Below are 25264 nucleotides of genomic sequence, written 5' to 3'. Positions count from 1 at the left end.
GTAAAACAGCTCCTCTAAAACACACAGCTGGTATAAATCAGTATGTTTTCTAGAATGTACCTTTACTTGGCAATATGTATCAAGAGCCTAAAAAATACTCGGAATCTTTGACCCAGTAATTCTAATCCTAAGAATCAGAGCTGGGAAAACATTCAGAAGCACAAACAAAAAAGTTCATACCCAAAGATTTCTAACTTCAATACAGCATGATTTATGATAACCCCAAACGGGATACAACCTAACAGTCCAACAATATGAGACCGATTAAGAAAATTAAATTGACCTGGAGGATGGAAAATTACATAATCATTAAAGAACATCTGAGCTAAGATTAGACTTCAATAATGTAGGGAATTTCATATGATTTAGAATGCTAAGTTGAAAAGAGAGCCAAAATAGTTGAGATTACTTTATACATTCTTTTATTATTGCTTTTTATTATTATAAAAGGCATGTTTTCTACAAAAAAAGAAAAAAGGCAGAAAATAAATGCCAATGCAGGCCAGAAAAAACACTAATAATCTTGCTCAGATATTGTTAATAACATGTTAATAATATTAATATTGTTAATAATCTGGTATACAGCTTTCCATGAAATTGCTACATCAAATATTTATATTTCTACCAGAAAGGGGAATCAAATAGTATGTATTATTTTCATAAAGTACCTCAATAAGCCATTTAGCAAATGTTGGGCATTTTATTTGTCACAATGAAGACAGAAAAAAGCTGGCATGCAGGAGCTAGTCTGCCATTCAGAGCAGGGCCTTGGTGTTCTCTGGGTAAATATAAACAATTTCACAGAACACTGACATAAGACAAGGCCCTGTGACCATAAGATGAGGAGGAAAAACAGGACCACTCCATAATCACATCTGAACATGGACAAAATATCAACAGTTTCCAAGCCACATAAATGACCAAACACCTCCCTATCCTGGCTAAAAGGAAAGACTGCTTCTTTACCAATGTCTTTAGCCTTGATTTTATCTTTCCTCCTTCTGGATATGATGTATTAAGATATCCAGTGATGGAAAACCTCTTGCTTCCAGACAGCACCTGACCCAGCGCAAAGTCCTACTTCTTTAAAGCCTCCCCACACCACCTCTTATCAACAGCCCAAATCCTGTAACACCCTCCTTCTAACACACCCTCTCCCTCACACTCTGCAAGTGTGTTCCTGGAGATCTAGGGTTGCAGGGCCCTGACACAGCTCTTCTCTACCACAGACACCACCATTAGACTTTGAGTGGGTTCAAATCTGCACTTTTACAAACATCAAAGAGCAATACTGGCTCAAAATGAATGAGAAAACTAAAAGGAAACAATCTAACTTAAAATGGGGGGGGGGAATCCCCAAATGCTTAATGACAAAGGCCTGAAAAATTGCTCCAACAGTAATTTGGCACAGGCAATAACTACTCCAAATACTAAAGAACCACCACAGCATTTTCAACATGCAAACGAAGATATTTTCAGCAAGGAACAAAGGATGGTTTGATTACTCTGAGAAGACAGATGGTAAGCTTAACATCAGAATCCAGGGAAGGGCTACAAACAACACAGAAATATTACACACGAAAAAGTTAGCTGAACTCATTAAAGAAAAAGACGCTTCTGTTCTCACCAGGCTTTTGATGGTTATGAAACGAGGACGACTGAAGAAAATGTGGTTGCCATGGATCCATCTCCTGGATGTTGGGAGCTCCACATACTGACATCAAAAAAGCAACTCATGTTTGAGATGGATGAACTTAATTTTGAAAGCAAGGAAAAACATCTGTCACTGATATTGGAAGTGATTTCTATTTTTAAGCCCTGGATTTAAAATTTTAGCTTCAATCAGTTCAATACATAGAGAAAAACCAACCAAAATGTACTTTTACAGTATAGCTATTTACAACTTGGGTTTTAAATACCTAAGAAATATCTGTAAAGGTTACACTGTGTTTTACTTCCTATTAGCTGGTAGTTTTTAATCAATTTTGGTATGCTTACAGCATGAGATGAATTCTAGGAATGGAACCACAATTTATAACACCATGCCTAGAAGAGATGAAGGTGTTTATTTACAATGGTTCTATGTGCAACCACTTGGACATAAATTTGGTGGTTGCCTGAAAAGTGATGTGTGAGAAAAGTCTGCATGTAGAAAACTGCCTAAGATCAAGCATCTAAATGCCTGCAGAAGTATCATTCTCTAGATCCACTGGTCAGCAGCCTGGGTGGTGTAACTGACATCAAAGACTTTTTCAGGATAAACAAGGTCTTACTGTACAGTACAGGAAACTATACTCAATATCCTGTTGATAAACCATAATGAAAAAGAATACATATAACAGAATCACTTTGTTGTAGAGCAGAAATTAACACTACATTGCAAATCAACTTCAATACTTCAATAAACTTTTTAAAAATTAAAAAAGATCTTTTATGACCCCAAGAACCCCAGCTTCCATCTGACCAGGAGACAAGCAAATATATAAGGAAGGACTCTTCCCTTGTGGCTCAGATGGTACGGAATCTGCCTGCAATGTGGGAGACCTGGGTTCAGTCCCTGGGTCAGGAAGATCCCCTGGAGAAGGGATAGGCTACCCACTTCAGTGTTCTTGGGCTTCCCTTGTGGCTCAGCTGGTAAAGAATCCATCTGCAATGCAGGAGACCTGGGCTCAATCCCTGGGTCGGGAAGATCCCTTAGAGAAGGGCATGGCAACCCACTCCAGTATTCTTGCCTGGAGAATTCCATGGACAGAGGAGCCTGGTGGGCTACAGTCCAAGGGGTTGTGAAGAGTCAGACATGACTGAGTGACTAACCCCTAACACTGCATTCCACATTTAATGGTCATAGGAGTTTACTGGGCTATGGGAAATGTTAAAAAGATTTGCATTACTACAAAAAACTGCTCCACTGTATTGTCTTCCAAAAAGAATCCAACACACGATTTTTTGTTTGCTGATCATTTTGGACACTGAGAAACTAGCTGATGCTTCTACCTCTGTCCTTCAGGTAAAATCTGCCAGGAGCCTTCAGCCCTGAATAGTGAAGCACTTTTTCTCATTTCACGCATGCAGGTCCTTGCCTTGTTTGCTGACTGACACTTTCCAGCTTACAAAGTGAGCTATCCCTGCGGCCAGGTCCCCTCATTCTAGTTCACTGCAATGCCAAACGGCTGACTACCTCGTTTCTATAAATGAACTCCGCTGCAAACAGCAGTGCGACAATTTAATAATTTGTCAAAGGAGGAGAATCAGTTATTATGAAGTGTATTTCAGAGTTCAAAGGTAAAGGTCATAGGGAACTCAAGTTATCTGCTGACAGAGAAAGTTGAGCAATTAAAAAAACAGCAAACAAACCAGACAAGATTTGCCTGGCAGACTTATTTCTAGAAGACATACCTCATTTCTATGCTCGTGCATTAGAATTCTTGCTACACAAGGAGGTTTACACTTGAAAAAAAAAATCCATCGATTCACATGTTTGAAAGTTCTCTCCAATGGCACTCTTACGAGATGTGCTTTTTCTTTTCTTTTTTCAACATGGAAACAAAACAGAATTTAGAATAAGCTTTTTATGCTCATGTGTCAAGCACTGGAGTCCATAAATCCAGCTATGGCATTCAACTACTAAGAAGTTACCTTGAAAATCTAAAATAAAAGTTTATGCCAGACAGAACTATTGCCGCCTCTTTCCAGTCCCAGGTGAATAAGGAGCTATCTCCAAAGACCTAAGAAGCTAGAACCTTAAAAAGGAAATATCAACAACTGTGTCAAACTGCAGTTTCAGGTTTTTTGTTTTTTGTTTTTTTTCCCTTCATGACTAGTTTGTGGAACTATTCTGAAATGCATGTTCTGATTACTTTTTAAAAAATGTTTACCCCTTGCCCAGTAACTAAGTTTTCCCATCAAATCAACTAAACTCTTCAATTAAAAACCTCCATCAAATTTTCTTATGAAATGACATCAAGATTCTCTCTCTGTAGGACATCTATCTTTCCTATTTTGCTTCTGTGGTTGTTGTGTAGCTTTCATCATTGTTTACAGAAGTTGACATATAATTCCCAGATGCATTTAGCTGTCAGTCTAGAGAAGATCAGTATTCTTAAGGGTTAAGAATGCCTTTACTCCACATTACACCTTCATTTGGCTAGTCACCGTTTCATTTTTTTTAAAGATCAAATTAACCTCTCAGTTATATGATACCTGTCTTTGTGCTTTTTCCGTCATATGATCTGCCATCTACTCTGAACAGGGAGGTCTAGTGCAAGGTTATCACCATTTGCTAAATGTTTGACTCTTCAAACTTGTTCTGCTTAGTTTATGGCACTGGTTGCAAACTGCAGTTGGAATGATCAGAGTTGTGATTGGGCCAATGAGGATTTTGATTTTTTTCTCATTTATAAAGGTATAAAATGCCATAACTCAGTTATTAGAAAAAAATCGACTCCCCCTAAAAATCTGCTAACACCTTAAAATTTTTTCACAATATTATCTCTTTCTTAATATCACCTTCCAAAAGCCTTTCTCTTAGTTTTTAAAATCAAAGGTGCATTCCTTAATGAAATTAGAAATATTTCCTGAAATAATCGCAACTAAATATTATCTATTTTAAAACAGACAAAACACATTAATTCCAAAACCATGTAGTGCAGGTGATCTTCGAAAGTGCACACCATACACATACAGAAGGAAGAAATCTTTCCAGAGATTTCTGCAAAGCACACCAAGCTTCTGTACGTTTTGGCAATCTCTAGTTATTTAACTTGATACAAAGAAATCACTATAACTTACTAAATAAACACTAGTTTTTACTACTCACTAAATACATATTTATACAATAAACTTTAATGAATTCAGAGAATAAGTCAACAGCTTGTATGTTACAAGTTCCTGAATAGAGGGCACGTGTGTGCAAAGTTCCTTCAGTCATGTCCGACTCTTTGGGATCCTATGAACTGTAGCCCTCCAGGCTCCTCTGTCCATGCGATTCTCCAGGTAAGAATACTAGAATGGGTTGCCGTTCCCTTCTCTGGGAGATCTTCTCAACCCAGGGTTTGAACCTTGTTCTCGTACATCTCCTGCATTGGCAGGGAGGTTCTTTACCAACAGCATCACTTGGGAAGCTCGAATAGAGGGCATATTTACATACTAATGTTTCTTAAACCTCTAACATAAATAGGAAAAATTGTAATGCCCTTTAATTCTATTTTCATTATTTTTTATTGAAGTAGATGTACAGCCAACTGATTCAGTTATACACATATAATTAGCTATTCTTTTTCACATTCTTTTCCCTTACAGGTTATTACAAAATGTTGAGTAGAATTCCCTGTGCTATATGGTAGGTCCTTGTTGTTTATTTTATATATAGTAGTGTGTATCTGTTAATCTCAAACTCCTAATCTATCCCTCCTTTCCCCCTTTGGTAATCATAAGTTCGTTTTCTACGAATGTGGGTCTATTTATGTTTTGTAAATAAGTTAATTTATATTATATTCTTAGATTCCACATATAAGTAATATTATATTTGTCTGTCTTACTTCACTTAGTATGATAATCTCTGGTCAATCCTTGCTGCTACAGATGCATTATTTCATTATTTTTATGGCTGAATAATATTCCAGTGTGTGTATACATCACATCTTCTTTATCCATTCACCTGTTTATGGACATTTAGATTGCTTCCATATCTTGGCTACTGTAGAATAAATAGTGCTGCAATGAACACTGGGGTACATATATCTTTTCAAATTATAGTTCTCCCCAGATATATGCCCAGAAGTGGGATCTTTGGATCATATGGTAACTCTATTTTGTTTTTTAAGGAACAGACATACTATTCTCCATAGTGGCTGCACCAATTTACATTGCCACCATTAGTGTAGGAGGGTTCAACTTTTTCCCACAGCCTCTCCAGCATTTGTTATTTGCAGAATTTTGAATGATGGTATAAAAATGGCTTTTAAAGGTAAAGAAGTCAAAATCAAAATGTTTTAAAAGGAGTTAATTTGTTTGTCGTCTTGTAAGTAATCAATGGTTCTAAAAACTAAAAAGGGTACTGGGACAAGGACAGATACAGAAATCAACAGAATTGAAAGTCCACAAATAAACTAACATTTATGGCTAACTGATTTTTGACAGAGGGCCCAAGACAATGTCAAAGGAACAGTCTTTGCAACAAAGAGGGCTGGGACAACTGGATATCCATGTGCAAAAGAATGAATTCAGACCCCTACCTTACACCATACACAAAAATTAACTCAAGGTAGATTCTAGAGCTAAATTTAAAAGCTAATACTATAAAACTCTTTGAATAAAACACAAGCATAAATCTTAATGACCTTAGATTTGGCAATGATTTCATAGTTGAAATACCAAAAGCACAAGCATCACACACACACACACACATCAAAAATTCCACATAAAAACAGATAAATGGTACTTCAGCAAGATTAAAAACTTTTGTACCTCAAATGACACCAGCAATAAAGTGAAAAGACAACTCAAAGGCTGGGAGAAAATATTTGCAAATATTTGCAAATCACATACTGGCAAGAGACATGAATCCAGAATATATTTTTAAAAAAATGAAGCAACAGACTGGTTTCAAATAGGAAAAGGAGTACACCAAGGCTGTATATTGTCACCCTGCTTATTTAACTTCTATGCAGAGTACATCATGAGAAACGCTGGGCTGGAAGAAACACAAGCTGGAATCAAGATTGCCAGGAGAAATATCAATAACCTCAGATATGCAGATGACACCACCCTTATGGCAGAAAGTGAAGAGGAACTCAAAAGCCTCTTGATGCAAGTGAAAGAGGAGAGTGAAAAAGTTGGCTTAAAGCTCAACATTCAGAAAACGAAGATCATGGCATCTGGTCCCATCACTTCATGGGAAATAAATGGGGAAACAGTGGAAACAGTGTCAGACTTTATTTTTTGACCTCCAAAATCACTGCAGATGGTGATTGCAGCCATGAAATTAAAAGACGCTTACTCCTTGGAAGAAAAGTTAGACCAACCTAGATAGCATATTCAAAAGCAGAGACATTACTATGGTTTTTCCAGTGGTCATGTATGGATGTGAGAGTTGGACTGTGAAGAAGGCTGAGTGCTGAAGAATTGATGCTTTTGAACTGTGGTGTTGGAGAAGACTCTTGAGAGTCCCTTGGACTGCAAGGAGATCCAATCAGTTTATTCTAAAGGAGATCAGCCCTGGGGATTTCTTTGGAACAAATGATGCTAAAGCTGAAACTCCAGTACTTTGGCCACCTCATGCGAAGAGGTGACTCATTGGAAAAGACTCTGATGCTGGGAGGGATTGGGGGCAGGAGGAGAAGGGGACGACAGAGGATGAGATGGCTGGATGGCATCACTGACTCAATGGACATGAATCTGAGTGAACTCCGGGAGTTGGTGATGGACAGGGAGGCCTGGCGGGCTGCAATTCATGGGGTCACAAAGCATCAGACACGACTAAGCGACTGAACTGAACTGATTTTAAGCCAGAAATTCTAACTCAATAATATCAAGTTTTTCACCAGATAACTTGAACTGTTTTTATTTTATATGTACATAATTAAGCATATTTTGTGCTTGGGAAGAAATGTCTATACATGCATTTTTGGAGACATGAACAAGAAAATAGGAGAAAAGAGAATGCTCCCTCTTAGAACACCGAACACAGAAAAACCTGTCAAGCAGAAAGTGATAACCAAAGAAATGAACCATATCTTTGATGCTCTTGCCTGTTCAGCATTCAGTGAATTTTACTTATTTTAGTACTTATCACAATGTAATCTTGGTATCAATTCCAACTTTTTCCCATGTGACCTTGCCTGCACTTGGATCCTGGACTACTTCGTTATCCATACAATTGCTCAACAAGTTTTGGCCCAAAGAGTTACAACTACTCTAGAAGTTTCGGCCCAAAGAGTTACATTCACTTGGTCCCTTCTACAGACTGTAAGCTATATCAAATGCTACATAGAAGGATGAACACGTTATTGACACAGTTAACTTAGGCATCTTGCAAGTTGACAAGACATTCATGTAGCAAAAACTACTCTGGCAAATTAGATCAGACGACAGGTACCCTTCACGATATAAAAGCAATTATTAAACCATACCAACAAGGTGACTATTAAGAACACAAGTCTATACAGAAACTCCCACCATCAAAGTTTGAGTCCATATGGACATAATTCATACTAACCTTAATATGTTCTTTCATACCAATACCTTGAAAAAATATGGGACAACTCTAAGGTCTCTAACTTCTGGAATTGGAAAGCTAGAACTCAAAACTGCATCCTCACTTGGAAAAGACTTAAACCAAAATGATTTATCAATATTTTAAGTTATTAACATTTTATGAGGGATTGCTATTAAGAAGGCAGCAGACAGTTTAGAAGCAGAATCTCCAACCCCAGTCAAGCCTTCAGATGAGTGCAACCGTGGCCAAAATCTGAACTGAAATCTCATGACAGGCTCTAAAACAGACTGTACAGGAAAGCCATTCTTATTCTTAGATTTCTGACCTGTGAGATAATGAAAGTGTGTCGGTTTAGGCCACTTAAAAAACAAACAAAAAACCTAGTGACTTGGCATTTTTCATCCCTAATGAGTTTTAAATAAAAATGCATGGGTTTAAATTATAGCTATGTGAACTCATGCTCTGTATCACATAAAATGTTCTGACTAGAAAAGTGTTTACTAAAGAAATATCAATACTTTATCAAGAAGAATTTTGAAGCTACTCTTTCCTGAAATCAACAAAGACAAGTGAGGTAGCTACTTTTTCCTAGCAGTAAGTCAGCTGCAGATCTAAAATAGAAAATGTTAGCTTCAATCTGTAATTCCTACTGATTAATTCCATACATGTTTCCCAGGTGGCACAGTGGTAAAGAATCCACTTACCAATTCAGGAGACACAAGAGACATGGATTGGATCCCTGGGTTGAGAAGATTCCCCAGAGTTGGAAATCACAACCTGCTCCAGTATTCTTGCCTGGAAAATTCCATGGACAGAGGAGCCTGGTGGACTACAATGCATGGGTTCACAAAGTGTCAGACATGACAGAGCAGCTGAGCACAATCCCACAGACATTTCTGTGTGAGGTTAGTGCTGCTAGAGCCTAAGGATAACAATAAGTCCTGGAGAGGGGATGCAACGAGCTTGTTCTCAAACAGAAATAAGAGCTGGTTGCAATCTTGGCTTTGTGCCTTGAGATGCTGTTGGAATCTAAAGGACCTGCTACTTAAACATTATGTGGAGCTAAAACCAGTGCTTGAAAAATGCCAACAACTAATATGCAGTCATATCATTCTATGAAGCAACAGTCCAAGTGAAAAGGACAGATAACTACCACAAAACATTCAAAACCATTTGGTAGCTAAGCCTCGAAGTATCTATTCCGTAGCTATACCTTGCTATAGAAATAAACACATACAGCCTGCTCTCCACTGAGCCCTAAACTGGATAGGAAACAACATTCAGAGTTCGAGGACAGTTGGCACATTTTATTATAAAAAAATCACTGATGAATACAAATAGAAAAAAAAAATTAACTTATTCTATAAGCAGAAAGATTCCTTCATTTTAGAACCTGCTATATTCACAAACATGTTAATGTATAAAACAATTCTTTTACTTTCTCATGTTTTAAATAGCACAAAGATAATAAAATATGCTAGGAACAAGTCACTGAAAAAGAGCCATGGCAAGCTCAGCTCAGTGCTCTGTGTTGACGTAGAGGGGTGGGATGCGGGTCGGGGAGAGGGAGGCTTGAGAGGGAGGGGATATACATAAACACCAAGTCCAAGCAGTTGCAAAAGAGTCGGACATGCCTTAGCAACTAAACAACAAAAGAGCTGATTCACTTCCTTGTACAGCAGAAACTAACACATTATATTCCAACAAAAATAAATTAAAATATAAAATTTTAAAAAGAGCCATGATTGTTCCAAAACTTTCTCAAGACTTCCAAGAGATTATTGACAAGTGGAAAAAAATCACTAGTTTACTTGCTCTTACTTTTTAAATGCTACCTCTTTTTTTGTGTGTGGAAGGGGCTGCTATACTTCAACAGGCTAGCAACCAGTTTGAGTAACATCTGTTTTTGCCCGCACCTATTCCAAAGGGATGTCACTGACAAGCACTGAGGCCACACCTCCCCGAAGAGGTAATGGTCTTGCTATTTCACTACACTGTGCTTTCTCAAATTTTCTCCGAATGAAGAGTCAGACATTAAAAATATTAAAGATAAATTAAAGAGCAAACAGAACCCCTTAAAGACTGCCTGTGACATCAACACGCAGCACTTACCTTCTTCCCTCCCGTCACAAACTGCTTGCAGCTGGATCTCACGAAATGCGGGTGCACAGCAATGATCTGCAAGGAAGAGGGAGCCAACACGTCACTGGTTAGGAGTCACAGCTGCAGAGCAGAAGGAAAGCCCCTTGTACATGACAGGCAACATGATCGAAAAATCAACTTGGTATCTAGGTAGGAAGTAATCTATTCAGGGGATACTCTGCACCAAGGGAAAGCAAGTTTTGCTCTGGTGTGAGAGGGTCTCTTCTATGAAGTCAGGTCAAAGCTAAAAGGTGAGAACGAACAGCTGTAGTTTCTGGCTGAGTGGGACCCTCTGAGTGGGCTCTCCTCTTTACAGGCAGCCAATGAAGGTAATTAAGGCAGCGAGATGTCACAAACGTTTGTAACTGAAGACAATTCATAGAAGAAATCTAGATTATTTCCTTGTAAGGATGCCTCCCAAGTGGAACAAGGGCTATAGTGCAGCCTCACGGTCTGGAGTAGGACTCCATCAGTGGGAAAGACAATGGCGCTGCAGAACTGAGCTGAGTTCCCTTTTACCTCCACCGTCAGTTCCTGGGCCCCTGGTTATCACCTGCTCTCCACAATCTCCTACAACCCCTCACGAAGGTTTCTCCCAAGGCTGCCCCATCCCTTGTCATCATTTATTTCATTTGTCAGTGGCTTTCTCAGAGTCTGATAGCTGCACTCAGCATAAGCTCATCGTTGGGGCTCCCTTACATGGCTGCCAGCCTGCAAAGACCCTGCCTCCTCACTTTCTTATCCCCAAACCCACGTAATCACCAACTAACACACTGTGTTGTTCTTCCAGCCCAACATACAGAATTCTTTCTACACATTAAAAAAACTGACACAGCTATACTTTCACAAACCTTCAACTAAAGACATTTTCTATTCTTATTAATTAATGAATACATCTCCATCTGCCAACGGGATAGATTCCATTTCCTACCCTGTCATTTTGGGGGCATTTATTAGTATATGACTCCTCATTTCTCACTTCCAAGTTAGCCCTTCTTTGCTTCCACACTTGTCTAATCCATCCTGGACACCAATGGAATCATTTACACATTCTGTCATTACACGTTCTTAAAATCTTTCTTGAGGGTCCTCTTAGCTTTCTTGTGATGCACAGTCCTAGATCACAACTGTGAGTGCAGTCATGTCTGTGCCCTCAACCACGTAAGCTTACCCTTCATTCTTCCCCACCAAGAAGAAACCAAGGCCATCACGTCACTGCCCCTGACTGCAGAGCCTTCACTGCCCAACTCAGTGAAACTTGGCTTGGTCTCACCAGCAGAGGCTGTAGGACTCACATCCAAGGCTTCCCTCCTTCATCCCTACATGATGGATCCCATCCCTTAGAGCCGCCCCACTAAGTATTCCCTTTTGCTTATTTTGGATCTTTCCCCCTGTGATTTTTTTTTTTTTTTTAATACCAACAACCAAAACATGACCAGCAGAAATCCTTCTGGACTTTGGTTCTTTCTTCATCTACCAAATGAACTCCCTTCTACATCACAAAGTTTCTTGAAAGAAGAGTCCACCTTGCTTGTTTCTCCTTCTTTATCTCCAATTTACTCCATACATAGTGAGCCTCCTCCTCCTAGACCCTCCTCATTAAGGTCGCCAGGAGCTAATAATTATCAAATAAAGTGCCCTGCTTCTGTCCCTACCTCCTGGTAGATCCACACTGCCTTTTCTGTGCTGCTGGCTCCTTCCTTCTGGAAACCCTCTCTCTTTTGGCTTCTCCTCCAATCCTCCTAATTCTTCTAAGATCCCTCATTGGTATTTTTTCTTCCCACTGCCTGAATCTTTAAATTAGCATTACAGGGGACTTCCCTGGAGGTCCAGTGGTTAAGTCTCCATGCTTCCAATGCAGGAGGCATGGGTTTGATCCCTGGTTGAGGAACTAAGATCCCCCATGCTGTGGGGCCAAAGAAAGAAAGAAATAAGATAAACCAACACAGTGATACTAAAATAAATAATAAAAAATTTTAAAAACAAAATAAGTTACTACTCCAGAATTTGACCCTCAGTCTTTTTCTTCTTTATCTTTAACTGGATGATAACTTTCAAAATGGTTTCACCTTACTCAGCTGTAAGTACAGCTGGCTACCTACCCAGTTTGTGATTTTTAGGGCCAATCTCCATTCTGAGCTCTACATTCTTATTTCCAAAACCTCCCTAACATTTCCACTGGATGGTATATCTCTACCGTTATCTAGACTCCAGACCAAACTAGCAACATCCTGCCTCAAACCGTCTCTTATTTCAGCTGACAGCCTTCCCACACACCATTACCAAAGCAAGAACCTCGACTTACCCTCAGCTCTTCCGTCTTTTATTACCTGTGGTCATCACCAAAGCGTATTAAACCTACCTCCTCCAGGCTTTTCCAATTCATTACTGCTACTCCATCTTGAATACTCACTATCTTTCTTTCATTGAGCTCCTGTAACACCATGTCTAGGCTATGGCTTAGCCTTCTAATTTGTCTCCTGCCCTCAATCACTCTCTTGCTTGCATACCCCTGCATTCTGGCAGGGCTGGCTTTCTAAAACCTCTATCAGATCCCATCTCTCTTTTACCTGTTGATCAATACATGTTTGAATAAACACGTGAGAAAACTAAACCACCTCTTCCTTGACAACTCTAATAGCCACTGTAACTACAGTAACTGTTACCTAAAACTGGTCTTCTCCCTCATGTCTGTCAGCTTTCTCATCTATACTGAATATAGTTGCTGTATTACTTTGCTTTCGACTTAGCTCAGTTTTATGCCACTTCTTTGCTCTTCGGCATTCCATAATTTCTTCTTATCTACCAGACAAATTCCTTAGCCTAAATATAAAGCCACCTCAATCTGCCCATGCAGCTCTCCTGCCAAGTCAGTATTTTATGCACCATCTATACTCGACTATTTGCCACTTCCTGAACACAATTTGAACTTTCTAGCCTCCTCATTTATATTATACTGTTCTTCTGCAAGGGCAGTCAGCTTTCTCCCTCTGTCCTGTCCATTTATTAAAGCCCAGTCAAACATCAATCCATCTATGGGAGCCATCACTAACAAGAAGAGCTAGAAGTAACCCTCCTCAGTTTTATACTCAACACTGTTTTTACCTCCTTCTGAGTCTTTAATCACAGATTGTGTGATTTGAGTCTTTAATCACACAGTGTGTGTTTATCATCTCACCCACTACAACAAAAGTTGGAGGATACACTGAGGTCACAGTCACATAACATACATTCTGTGCACCTCCAAGGCATCAAATAGTATCCAGTACATTGACTGATGGATGCTTACTGACAAAATTAATGCAAGATTGGTTGTGTTCAAAGTATTAGTTTGCTTACTGCCTTTGTTGAGAAAAATCCTCTGAAAAATTACTTACTTACTTATCCTCTGAATACTTACTTTAATGGGACAGTCAAAAGTCTCATGAAATTCTTCTCCAGAATACAGTCCAAACACCTGCACCTAAAAAGTAAGTGAATCCTGTCAGTTCACCATGACGGTAACAAAGAAAGCAGCTGAGTCAGTGACAACACATACTATCAACAAAAAAGTCAAGTACTTAGTAATCTAAGGTCTTTGTAATCTCTATTAAATATCCAATGAAAACAATTCCATCAGGGTGAGGCTATACCACTGCAATTAAGTTTTTTAACCAGCATCTCATGGACAGAGTTCCCTTTGCCCATCACAAATTTATTAAATAGACGTCAACTCAGAAAGATGTTATGGGGAGGGAGGTGGGAGGGGGGTTCATGTTTGGGAATGCATGTAAGAATTAAAGATTTTAAAATTTAAAAAATAAAAAAAAAAAAGAAATAGAGATGAATAGGTTATTAATATTTTTTAATGAATTTTCCATTGGCTACTTCTAAAGGAATTATTTGTTCCTTTCCTTGAAGGAAAAAGGAGCTTCTTCTTTGAGTCACGGATATATAAACCAACCGAGCAGATCAAAGTCGCAAGAGATTAGAACTGCACTTCTTTTACCATCTTATCTTGAATCTATTGAGAGTGTATGCATGTAAGATTTAATTTTCTATTTATCAGTGTCTCCCTTAAAGTTGTTTCATCTTAATCTTTCCTCTGAACAGTTGGCTTTAATATTCAATTGTATACTGTACATAAAGGATCTTCCCTGGTGGTAAAGAATGGTAAAGAACCTGCCTGTGATCCAGGAGATCCAGGTTCTATCCCTTGGACATGAAGATCCCCTAGAGAAGGAAATGGCAACCCACTCCAGTACCCTTGCCTGAGAAATCCCATAGATAGAGGAATCTGGCGGGCGACAGTCCATGGGGTTGCAAAGAGTCAGAATACAACTGAGCAACTAACACATTAACATAAAGGGTACAGATCATAGATTCAGAGCTTGACAAAAGTTTATGATATGAACATACCCCTGCAGCCACCACCCATGTCAAGAGGCAAAACCCAAGAAGCTCCCCTGTGTTCCTTCCCATTCATTTATACCCTCACAAACTAACTGCTCCTCCAAAATGTATCACGTTTGGTAAGCTGTGCTGATGTCAGAATTTTATATAAATAGAATCATAAACTATTTCACTGGCTTCTTTAACTGGATATTTTCCTTCTGATATTTATCCACACTGCTATGTACATATGGCAGGAGCTGGTTCTTTGTTACTGCTGTATAATATTTCAATGTATGAGTACGTTGCCATTTGCGTATCTATCTTCCATTGATTACTTCAGTTATTTCCAAATACAGGCTATTATGAATAATGTCAAAGAAAGGCAATGCCAAAGAATGCTCACACTACTGCACAACTGCACTCATCTCACACACTAGTAAAGTAATGCTCAAATTCCCCAAGCCAGGCTTCAACAATACGTGAACCATGAACTTCCAGATGTTCAAGCTGGATTTAGAAAAGGCAGAGGAACCAGAGATCAAACTGCCGTCGAAAAATCAAGAGAGTTCCAGAAAAACATCTATTTCTGCTTTATTGACTATGCCAAAGCCTTTGACTGTGTGGATCACAAGAAACTGTGGAAAATTCTGAAAGAGATGGGAATACCAGACCACCTGACCTGCCTCTTGAGAAACCTGTATGCAGGTCAGGAAGCAACAGTTAGAACTGGACATGGAACAACAGACTGGTTCCAAATAGAAAAAGGATTCCGTCAAGGCATATACTGTCACCCTGCTTATTTAATTTATATGCAGAGTACATCATGAGAAATGCAGGGCTGGAGGAAGCACAAGCTGGAATCAAGATTGGCAGGAGAAATATCAATAACCTCAGATATACAGATGACACCACCCTTAAGGCAGAAAGTGAAGAAGAACTACAGAGTCTCTTGATGAAAGTGAAAGAGAAGAGTGAAAAAGTTGGCTTAAAGCTCAACATTCAGAAAACGAAGATCATGGCATCTGATCCCATCACTTCATGGCAAGTAGATGGGGAAACAGTGTCAGACTTTATTTTGGGGGCTCCAAAAATCACTGCAAATGGTGACTGCAGCCATGAAATTAAGAGACGCTTACTCCTTGGAAGGACAGTGATGACCAACCTAGACAGCATATTCAAAAGCAGAGACATTACTTTGCCAACAAAGGTCCATCTAGTCAAGGCTATGGTTTTTCCAGTAGTCATGTTAGGGATGTGAGAGTTGGACTATTAAAAAAGCTGAGTGCCAAGGAATTGATGCTTTTGAACTGTGGTGTTAGAGAAGACTCTTGAGAGTCCCTTGGACTGCAAGGAGATCCAACCAGTCCATCCGAAAGGAAAGCAGTCCTGAATATTCACTGGAAGGACTGATGCTGAAGCTGAAACTCCAATACTTTGGCCACCTAATGCGAAGAACTGACTCATCTGAAAAGACCCTGATGCTCGGAAAGACTGACGGTAGGAGAAGAAGGGGACGACAGAGGATGAGATGGTTGGATGGCATCACTGACTCAATGGATATGAGTTTGAGTAAACTCTGGGAGTTGGTGATAGACAGGGAAGCTGGAGTGCGGCAGTCCATGGGGTCGCAAAAAGTCAGACACGACTGAGCGACTGAACTGAACTGAATGAATAATGCTATAATGAACACTCTTTCCAAATCTTTTGGTCCACTTACATATCCATTTATGAAGAATGGGATTGTTGAGTTGCAGCTTATATCTCTGTTGACATCTAACAGACAGCTGAACAATTTCACAAAGTTGTTCTGATCAATTTACACTCTCGCCAGCAAAGCATAAGAATTCCAGGAGCTCTCAAACACTTGGAACCAGCTATTAGGGGCACTCAGAACTGTTTCCCAACACTTGGGGTGTGTTCACTCTTTTTCTAGTCTCTAGAAGAAAGTGGTGTTATTTTTTTCTTTTAAATTTTGTAAGAATTCACCAGTGAAGCTATCTGGGTCCAATGGCTCTATATGAGAAAGTATTTCATTACAAATTCATTTTTTAAATAGACATAAAACCTTTCAGACTTTCAATATCTTGTTTTCATCTTAGTAAGCTGTGAGTGGTTCATCTGTGCAAGTTCCACGAGGAAAATGTACTCATACTATCATTCTGGGGAGATATGTTCTTTCACTAAAATATAAAATCTTTAGAATATCCCACTCATTTTGTGACTCCTGTGTTTATACTCTTAGGCCAAGAATGCTCTTTGGGTTCCAAGAATAATACATCATAGAATGTAATGCCAAGAGGATATGACCTACTCTGAGGTAGTCTGATAAAATGTATTCTCAACATAGCAAATACATGCAGGCCCCACCACCACCATGCTGCTCATCATTCAGAGGGCACTGGCTCATGTTTTACATATAAGCACCAGGTGGCTCACTGCTATAGAATCCACCTAGAAACTCAGGAGATGCAACAACATGGGTTCTATTCCTGGGTTGGGAAGATCTTGCCTGCGGAATTCTGTGGCAGAGCACCCTGGCGGGCTACAGTCCATGAAGCTGTAAAGAGTCACATGTGACTCAGCAGTTAAGCACAGGGTATGCTGAACTTCTTAAAAAATGGTGGCTGAGAAGCTCAAAAGAATAGCATTATATGCAAAGTTTTACTCTGCCCAAGGAAGCTGAATGTGAATGAGCCCAAAGAATCCAAGAAAACAGGCTCAAAGTAAGACAGGTACTATATCATCTGGATCTTAACAGACTAAATGAACAAGGGGGTCAACTTACTAAAATTATAACAGTAGATATCCATAGTACTCCAGAAGTTTATATTCTTCTAACATAAAGCTACTTCTATTCACTCCAACTATGTCACAGCATGGTCCTGTGTTACATCTTATACTCCAGCTAATAACTTGGACCTCAAAATGCTTCCACACACCTTACTTCAGTGGTTCTGCTTGGACTACATGGTTAAGATCCCCGGATACTAATGGCCAGACCCCATCCTCGACAAATTAAACTTTTTGGTGTGATAAAATACATATTTTTTTCAGGTGAATGTATTTATTTCACTCATAGTAGTCAATTTCTATCTAGAAATGTCTAAATGGTCCCCTGAGCTCTAAATCTATTATTATTATTATTTTAGCTGTAATTTGATTCAATTTTAACCTATAGGGAAGTCTTGGTTACAACTATATGAGACTAAGATTCCAGTGGCAAAGTGTATTTTGATAACATCTCCTCAAAGAAGTCATGCCATTTCTCAGTTTTCTCAAACTAGGCAGGGAAACAATCTTCTGAAAAAGGTTTCTATTGAAATGGTCAGTATCATTCTGGTTCTTTAAGAAATTTTACTCTGAATTAAACTATCCTTATGGACTTCAAAATGAGAAGAAATACCTTTAAAACTGTATTTTTAAAGGTTCATAATTCATGGTATGTAACTAGGACTAAAAATCTTGCTCTCCCTCATTTGACCTTTATAGCAAGACTGCTGGGGATGAAAGCAAACACCTTTGTTGATGTTCAGTCACTGAGTCATGTGCAACTCTTTTGTGACCTCATGGACAATAGACTGCCAGGCTCCTCTCTCTGTTCATGGGATTTTCCAGGCAAGAATACTGGAGTGGGTTCCCACTTCCTCCAGGGAATGAAGCCATGTCTCTTGCACTGGCAGGTGGATTGTTTACCACTGAATCACCAAAATAAATAACTTGTCTAAAGTCGTAAAAATCAAGAAGACTATTCCAAGCTCTATTCTTCTATATACCGTCATTATAGGAGCTAGTCCAAAATTTGTAAATAAAGAAGATATCTTTCCATATGAAGTGTAAGAAAAGCAAGATTGGAAAAAAATTCAAATGCCTCAAATATTCGCCAAAATAAAGTGAAAGGGAGTATCAGGCTATGAACCAGACAACTCTACCACAGAGGTTGAAATTAAATGCAGCAGACAAATGGACAAACTTCCTTCTACCTATAATAGGATAGATCTGAAGAACAAAAGTTAAGTGATTTTTATTGTGCGAAAAAGAACACATGCTGTAAACAAATATGGGACTGCTGAAAAAAGACTGAGGTATCAGTAAGTGAGCAAATATTACAAATATTGTGAACCTTATGGGGAGAACTAAAATACAAATTTCCATGGGTAAAAATTATGAATCCAACAACAAAACAATTATGAATTTGTATGAAGATATAATAGTCGAGTAAGAAGGAATAGTAGAGTAAGAAGGCAGGAGGAGAAGGGGACAACAGAGGATGAGATGGCTGGATGGCATCACCGACTCAATGGACATGAGTTTGGGTAAACCCCGGGAGTTGGTGATAAACCTGGCGTGCTGCAGTTCATGGGGTTGCAAACAGCTGGACACGACTGAGCAACTGAACTGACTGACTGAAGAAGGAATAAGTAGAATAAGAGAACAAGTCATCAAGTTCTTAGCCAACAGGCTGACACTCAGAACTGCCCTTGAGAACTAGTCAGAAGCAAAATGTCACTATTGTACCCACTGAAGAGACTGGAGCGGTGTTTGCTGAAGGCGATGAGCAAGACTACAACTCTTAGGTTAGTGCTTCTCACTGTCTTTTTTTTTTTTTTTTTAAGATTTTTTATGTGGATCATTTTTAAGTCTTTATTGAATCTATTACAATACTGCTTCACTTCCATGTTTTGTTTTTTTGACCATGAGGCATGCGGGATCCTAGCTGCCTGACCAAGGATCAAACCCACACCCCCCTGCAGTGGAAGGCAAAGTCTTAACCACTGGGCCACCAAGGAAATCCCTCTTAGGTTAGTCTCTATTTCTACACTTAACTGAGTGACATTTTCCTCAACTGTCCTTATTTTCTCTTTCAGGATGAAAAACACTGAAATGTCTCAAAACAAATGTCATAAACTTGATATCAGTATCAGTTCAGTTCAGTCGCTCAGTCATGTCTGACTCTTTGCGACCCCATGAATCGCAGCACGCCAGGCCTCCCTGTCCATCACCAACTCCCGGAGTTCACTCAGATTCACGTCCATCGAGTCAGTGATGCCATCCAGCCATCTCATCCTCTGTCATCCCCTTCTGCTCCTGCCCCCAATCCCTCCCAGCATCAGAGTCTTTTCCAATGAGTCAACTCTTCACATGAGGTGGCCAAAGTACTGGGGTTTCAGCTTTAGCATCATTCCTTCCAAAGAAATCCCAGGGCTGATCTTCAGAATGGACTGGTTGAATCTCCTTGCAGTCCAAGGGACTCTCAAGAGTGTTCTCCAACACCACAGCTCAAAAGCATCAATTCTTCAGTGCTCTGCCTTCTTCACAGTCCAACTCTCACATCCATACATGACTACTGGAGCAGGGTGAATTGTAAAACCTTTGCTATTTTGGTTAATTTCACTAACGTGACACCCAAACTAGTAGGTCACAACTTACACTACTAAAGCTAACAAAACCCAAAATGATTCTCATTCATTTCCTCTCTTTTTTAAAAAATTTTCTCAGTGAGTATCACACTGTGAAAAGAAATCCACTGAATGACTGCCTGGAGAGATCTGGCTTTTAGGAAGATCTTGCCTGAGAAAAGAATCATATTTAAAGGTTAAAATTGAAAGGATCCTTTTGATAAGTGTATTTCCTATAGCAGCCCTGACAACTTCTCCCAACTTGTCACAAAAATACCTAATGAGAAAAAGAAAATTCAGAACAATCTGTCTTATAGTCAATCTACTGCAAAGACCTAGAGTATTTCTCATTAACTACAAACCCAGAGCAACATGAGGACCACAAAGGTATGTGCTATGTATTTACTGCCAGAAAAACAGAAACCCTACCCTCATGAAACAATCAGGAAGGTGTCTAAGTCTCCACTCTAGCACAGACTTTTCTGTATCTGCCAACCAGAACACTGGGCGACTGGCCACCTGACACAGAGAAACTGTGAGGATGGTGGCCAGAGGGCCAGGAAACGCTCTCAGCTAGTACTTCACGGTAACAGCCCCCCAAACCCAAGCTTCCAACAGCAACTGGTCAAGCATTAAAACAGGAGTGAACACATAAGCTGTAATTCCGTCTGGCTGGAGGGACCCTCAAAGGGGAAATGGCAGTTTTTCATATTCTCCACCCATGGAGGGTGTTAAGAGACCCAGGAGAGAAGACAGGCGAGGATCTCAGTTCACTGGAGGAGCTGCCTTAACTGGATACTTCCAGGCAGAGGAAATGGAGCTCGTTAACTGGACCCTGTGTGGAATTGATGTGTGATTCTACAACACCCAGCAGGATAACACCAAGAAGGATAACAAGCAGGGCTCAGAGCAAGTGGACACTGAATCTGTTTGCTAACTGAGGTTCAGAAAGAGCTTGTCTCCTTGTTTTGGAATGGATACAAGAGTAACAAAAACATACACAGGATCTATAAAAAGAATGAGGCAGAACACAATTTCAAGGACTCCAAGGGAGAAAAACCATGCTTTAAAAAAAATATTTTAATAGAGACTTTCCTGGTAGTCCAGTGGTTAAGATGCTGTGCTTCTACTCAGGGGGTATAGGTTCGATCCCTGGGCAGGGAACTAAAATCCCACATGCCAAGTGGTATGGGGTGGGGAGGGGCCTAGTGTTAACAGTAACAACAACAACAACAACAACACTACAAGACTGTTGACTTCAATAAGAAGAGACCTTTATGAATCTGGAGCAGAAAAAAGGATGGTGATGATGATAACTACTGACAATGACTACCTGTGCCTTCTATTTCAGATACTATTCCAAACTACTGACACATATCAACTAATTTCCCCTAATGATTAACACAGCAATAATCATTACTACCCCCTTTTACAGAGGAGGAAAACAGGTTGAAGCCCAGAGAGGGCTGAAGCACTTAGCTGACAACACACAGCTCAAGCGTGGCAGGATAATTCCACTCCCAGCCATTTGATCTCTAATACTCTTAAGACCTCTAATACGTTAAGAGCTAAGACTTCTCCTGACACAAGAAGTCATCATTTTGGCTTTGAAAATTAAACATACATCAGGCCGACATGAAAAGAGCTGAGAGAGATCGAAAGAGTTCAGGAAAATTAAAAAGGCCCAACAGAATAAAACTCTACTCCAGAAAGCAACACGGACATTGGAAGCAAAGCATATCAGCCAAGGGACCAAACAAGAAGAGAAACTCTCCCTGACTTCAGAGAAATGAGACGATAAAAACCATGAGAAAGCAAAGCACGTGTGTGTGTCTGCGTGTCTGTGTGTGTATGACAAAACATGGCCAAGGTTTCTTACAATATATTTTCGAAAGAGAAGGGTGAATAGGACTTATCCACTCACTCTTGTACCTTGAAAAGGTGATGCACAACAGCATGGGAGGGGAAGAGGCCAGACCACAATGTTTAAGAAAAAGGTTATCAAAATAAAGCAAAGAGATCTGAGGATTTCCCACACACCTCAAATAGGCTCTGCCACATCCCCATTCAGGCCTCACACTGCGCCCACTGCCCAGCTGAGTCAGTGGAGGGGGTTGGGGGTCAGGGAACATCCCTGACCTAACAGAGCAGAGTGGGAATGGAGCCTGGGCAGGTGCGGTGCAAAGCGAAGCTCTTAGCCTCTGTGCGATACCGCCTCCAGCCTCAGTATTATTGAGTTTCTTTGAAGAAATGAAAACACATGGAACTGCAGCAATAATCAAAATCAGGACTGAAGTCAACTTTCCTGAAATGAAAACAATACTTCAGTATATAGATCAAAAGGACTAACTCTCTTTCAGACAAAATGAATGAAAATAGACCTGAACAAGACATTAACTTAGCAAACTGAATTACAAGGGCTGTTCGTTGTTGTTGGTGGTGGTATTGTTGTTGTTATTATGATGAGTCTGAGCTCCAAGGCAGGACAAAAAAAATTTTAAAAGGTTTTGTGAAAGAACAAAGTAGACTGGCCTCTGACATGTCTATGAAAATAAAGGTTAGACAAAAGAGAGCAGGGTCTCCAAAGCTTTGAGAGAAAACAGTTCAACCTAGAATTCTATATTAAATTAATTCTAGTTTATATGTGAAGACAATACAGGCAAGAGATCAGAAAATAAACCTTGTATGTATTTATCCTGAAAGTTACCTAAAAATGTACACCAGTATCACACATATTCTATGTGTGACTGTATTTCAAAATTTGGAACTCAAAGGTAAAAAAGTCCTGAAGTAAAAGATTAGAAATGAGCACCAGCTGAATAAACAGAGTAAATTTTAAAGAACTGTTAGAATTAGGACTTTAAAACTGAATACAAATATAAAGAGTCATCTCTGAAATAGAAGGCAATGATTTTTCTAGAAATCCTAACACACTAAAGAAAGAAAAACCACAACAGCCATTTAAAGATGCACGAGATCTAGATATCTGGAGTTGATACTTATAATAATCTTTACATTGCTATCATTACTAACCACTTTACCAGATCATGCTTTATTATTAGCTCCTCAGTTTTCACAATACTGACTAACCCAGGATGAGGGCTAGGTTTCATTAACTATGTGCACTGAAGTATTTCTTTTCAAGTCTATCAATGCTGGTAAAATATATGAGAAAACTATGTTTAAAAATGCATCACGGGGGCTTCCCTGGTGGCTCAATGGTAAAGAAGTTGCCTGCCGATGCAGAAGACGGTCGGGTACAACGCAGGTTCAGTCCCTGGTCTGGGAAGATCCCACATGGCACGGAGCAGCTAAGCCTGTGAACCACAGCTACTGAGCCTGTGCTCTAGAGCCTGGGAAATGCAACCACTGAGCCCTGACACCACAAGAGGAGAAGCCACCGCAACGGCTGCTTCACACAACTAGAGAGTAGCCCCTGCTGGCCACAACAAGAGCAAAGCCCACGCATCAGCGAAGACCCAGCCCCACCAAAAAGGAAAGTTGTTAAAAAAAAATGCACCATGGGTCTACAGCAAAATATGACAGCTACAAATCTGACTAAAATAGGAAAACAGAGGTGTTTGCCCAGAAGTGCACCAGGAGATATCTGAGGGTTATCTCATTATTCACCAGACACAGTAGTTAAAGTAGCCCACTTCACCATATCAAATAATTCTTCTTCAAAATTTAGAACTCTGAAAATCCTTCAATGAAGTAGCTTCCTAAAAGTTCTCTTACAATTCAAAAACAATATTCTCCCTCAACAATTAAATTGATATTAACCCAGAAGGAATTCCCCCTTACCTTTCAGAAAACAAAAATGGAGATAATCTTTCATTATCAATACAGAATGTTTCAACGGTTTGGATAATTCTCAATTTCTGCACAAACCAACTCTTCCCTTATCGCTCTTTTGACAGCCTGGTTCATTTCAGAATTTCAGCAAGTACTGTGAAATTTGATAATGCTTTCTGAAAAGCACAAGTGTTCCAATGACTTTCAGAAGACTCTTTGGGCAACGTTAGGCTTAGATACATCAAAATGCATTCATGTATGTCAAGAAGACTTCATTTTTCTTCTGTTAACAGATTAAATGGGTATAAATCTTTTATATCGAGTACATTGTTTTTAATTTACTCATCCTAATGGACCATTGAATTTAGATCACATAAAGAAACATAAAATTAGATTAGGAAATCTGCTGTATGCAGGCAAGAATATGTAAGGTTCTGTAATGATTCTTAATGCATTCTTTTCTTAAACTGTTATTTCAGAAGAGTAGCTTAAATACACTGTGCATTAGAATTTTATCATTGCAAGCCAACATTAGAAAAGCCTTCCATTGACTGAAAAACAAAAAAGACATTCTTGTAAGTGGAAAATCAATCACCACAACCACTAAATGTCACAGCTCAACATCAGCAAGAAGCACTGATAATTGTTAGTTATACACTGCACAAATGATGTATGTCCTTGGTTGAGGAAGTGGGGGCCAGGTTTTTAGAAAACTGTACATATATTGATTTTACATTTATTTAATGCAGCCATTCCAAGACACTTTATTCTTCTGATAAACTATGACTGCTTATCAAAAGATTCTATAATTCAAGAGAAACATTCATAACTGGTGTGTGAAAATGAAAACCACCAGCCCACAGAAATCATGCCCACAAAATCCAATTTTGTGGATTTATGGCAGAAAAGCATTAAACCACTGTCTTGCAGGAACTGCAGACCAGTCGCTGAAGTCTAAGTGGCACGCCAGTAATGATTAAGGTGACATGTCCCCCTGCCACAGTTGTTAATCAGCTTAATACTAGTTACATTATTGACATTCTTGTAATTACTTTTCCTTAAGGCACATTAGCGCAAAATATATTTTACTTTAAATATGAGTGATCAGGAGTAAGTCCGATACCCGAAAAGAATAATCAAGGTTCTCCGAATGCAGATACCCAGTAAGCGCAGTGCTGTTCCAAGGCCCTGGAAGTGGTTACATCACAGCCCCTGGGGTTGGAGCAGCGCTTTCCATGTGATCAGGCAATCCCCATACCTTGCCATCCTCTGCACATACGCCCATGTGTTCTCCACTTTCATCCAGGCTAACCTGATTTATCTTCACAGGACTCTATTTAAA

At 39.4% G+C, this 25264-nt stretch overlaps 1 protein-coding gene across 3 annotated transcripts in view; it reads right to left on the bottom strand.

Annotated features, from left to right (window-relative positions):
* The window catches only part of VPS41 (VPS41 subunit of HOPS complex), a 207725-nt gene that overhangs the window by 83622 nt on the left and 98839 nt on the right, over positions 1 to 25264 (bottom strand). For all 3 annotated transcript variants that reach the window (XM_069588258.1, XM_069588257.1, XM_069588260.1), the window contains 3 exons: positions 25181 to 25255; positions 13758 to 13820; positions 10328 to 10393 (listed from right to left, as the gene is read on the bottom strand). In XM_069588258.1, the coding sequence (XP_069444359.1) occupies positions 10328 to 10393; positions 13758 to 13820; positions 25181 to 25255 (204 nt within the window). The remainder of the gene's footprint in view (positions 1 to 10327; positions 10394 to 13757; positions 13821 to 25180; positions 25256 to 25264) is intronic.

Source organism: Ovis canadensis, chromosome 4 (assembly GCF_042477335.2).
Source record: "Ovis canadensis isolate MfBH-ARS-UI-01 breed Bighorn chromosome 4, ARS-UI_OviCan_v2, whole genome shotgun sequence".
Taxonomy (NCBI): Eukaryota; Metazoa; Chordata; class Mammalia; order Artiodactyla; family Bovidae; genus Ovis; species Ovis canadensis.
The sequence above is the reverse complement of the archived record's forward strand: the minus strand, read 5'-3'. Positions and strand labels throughout refer to the sequence as shown.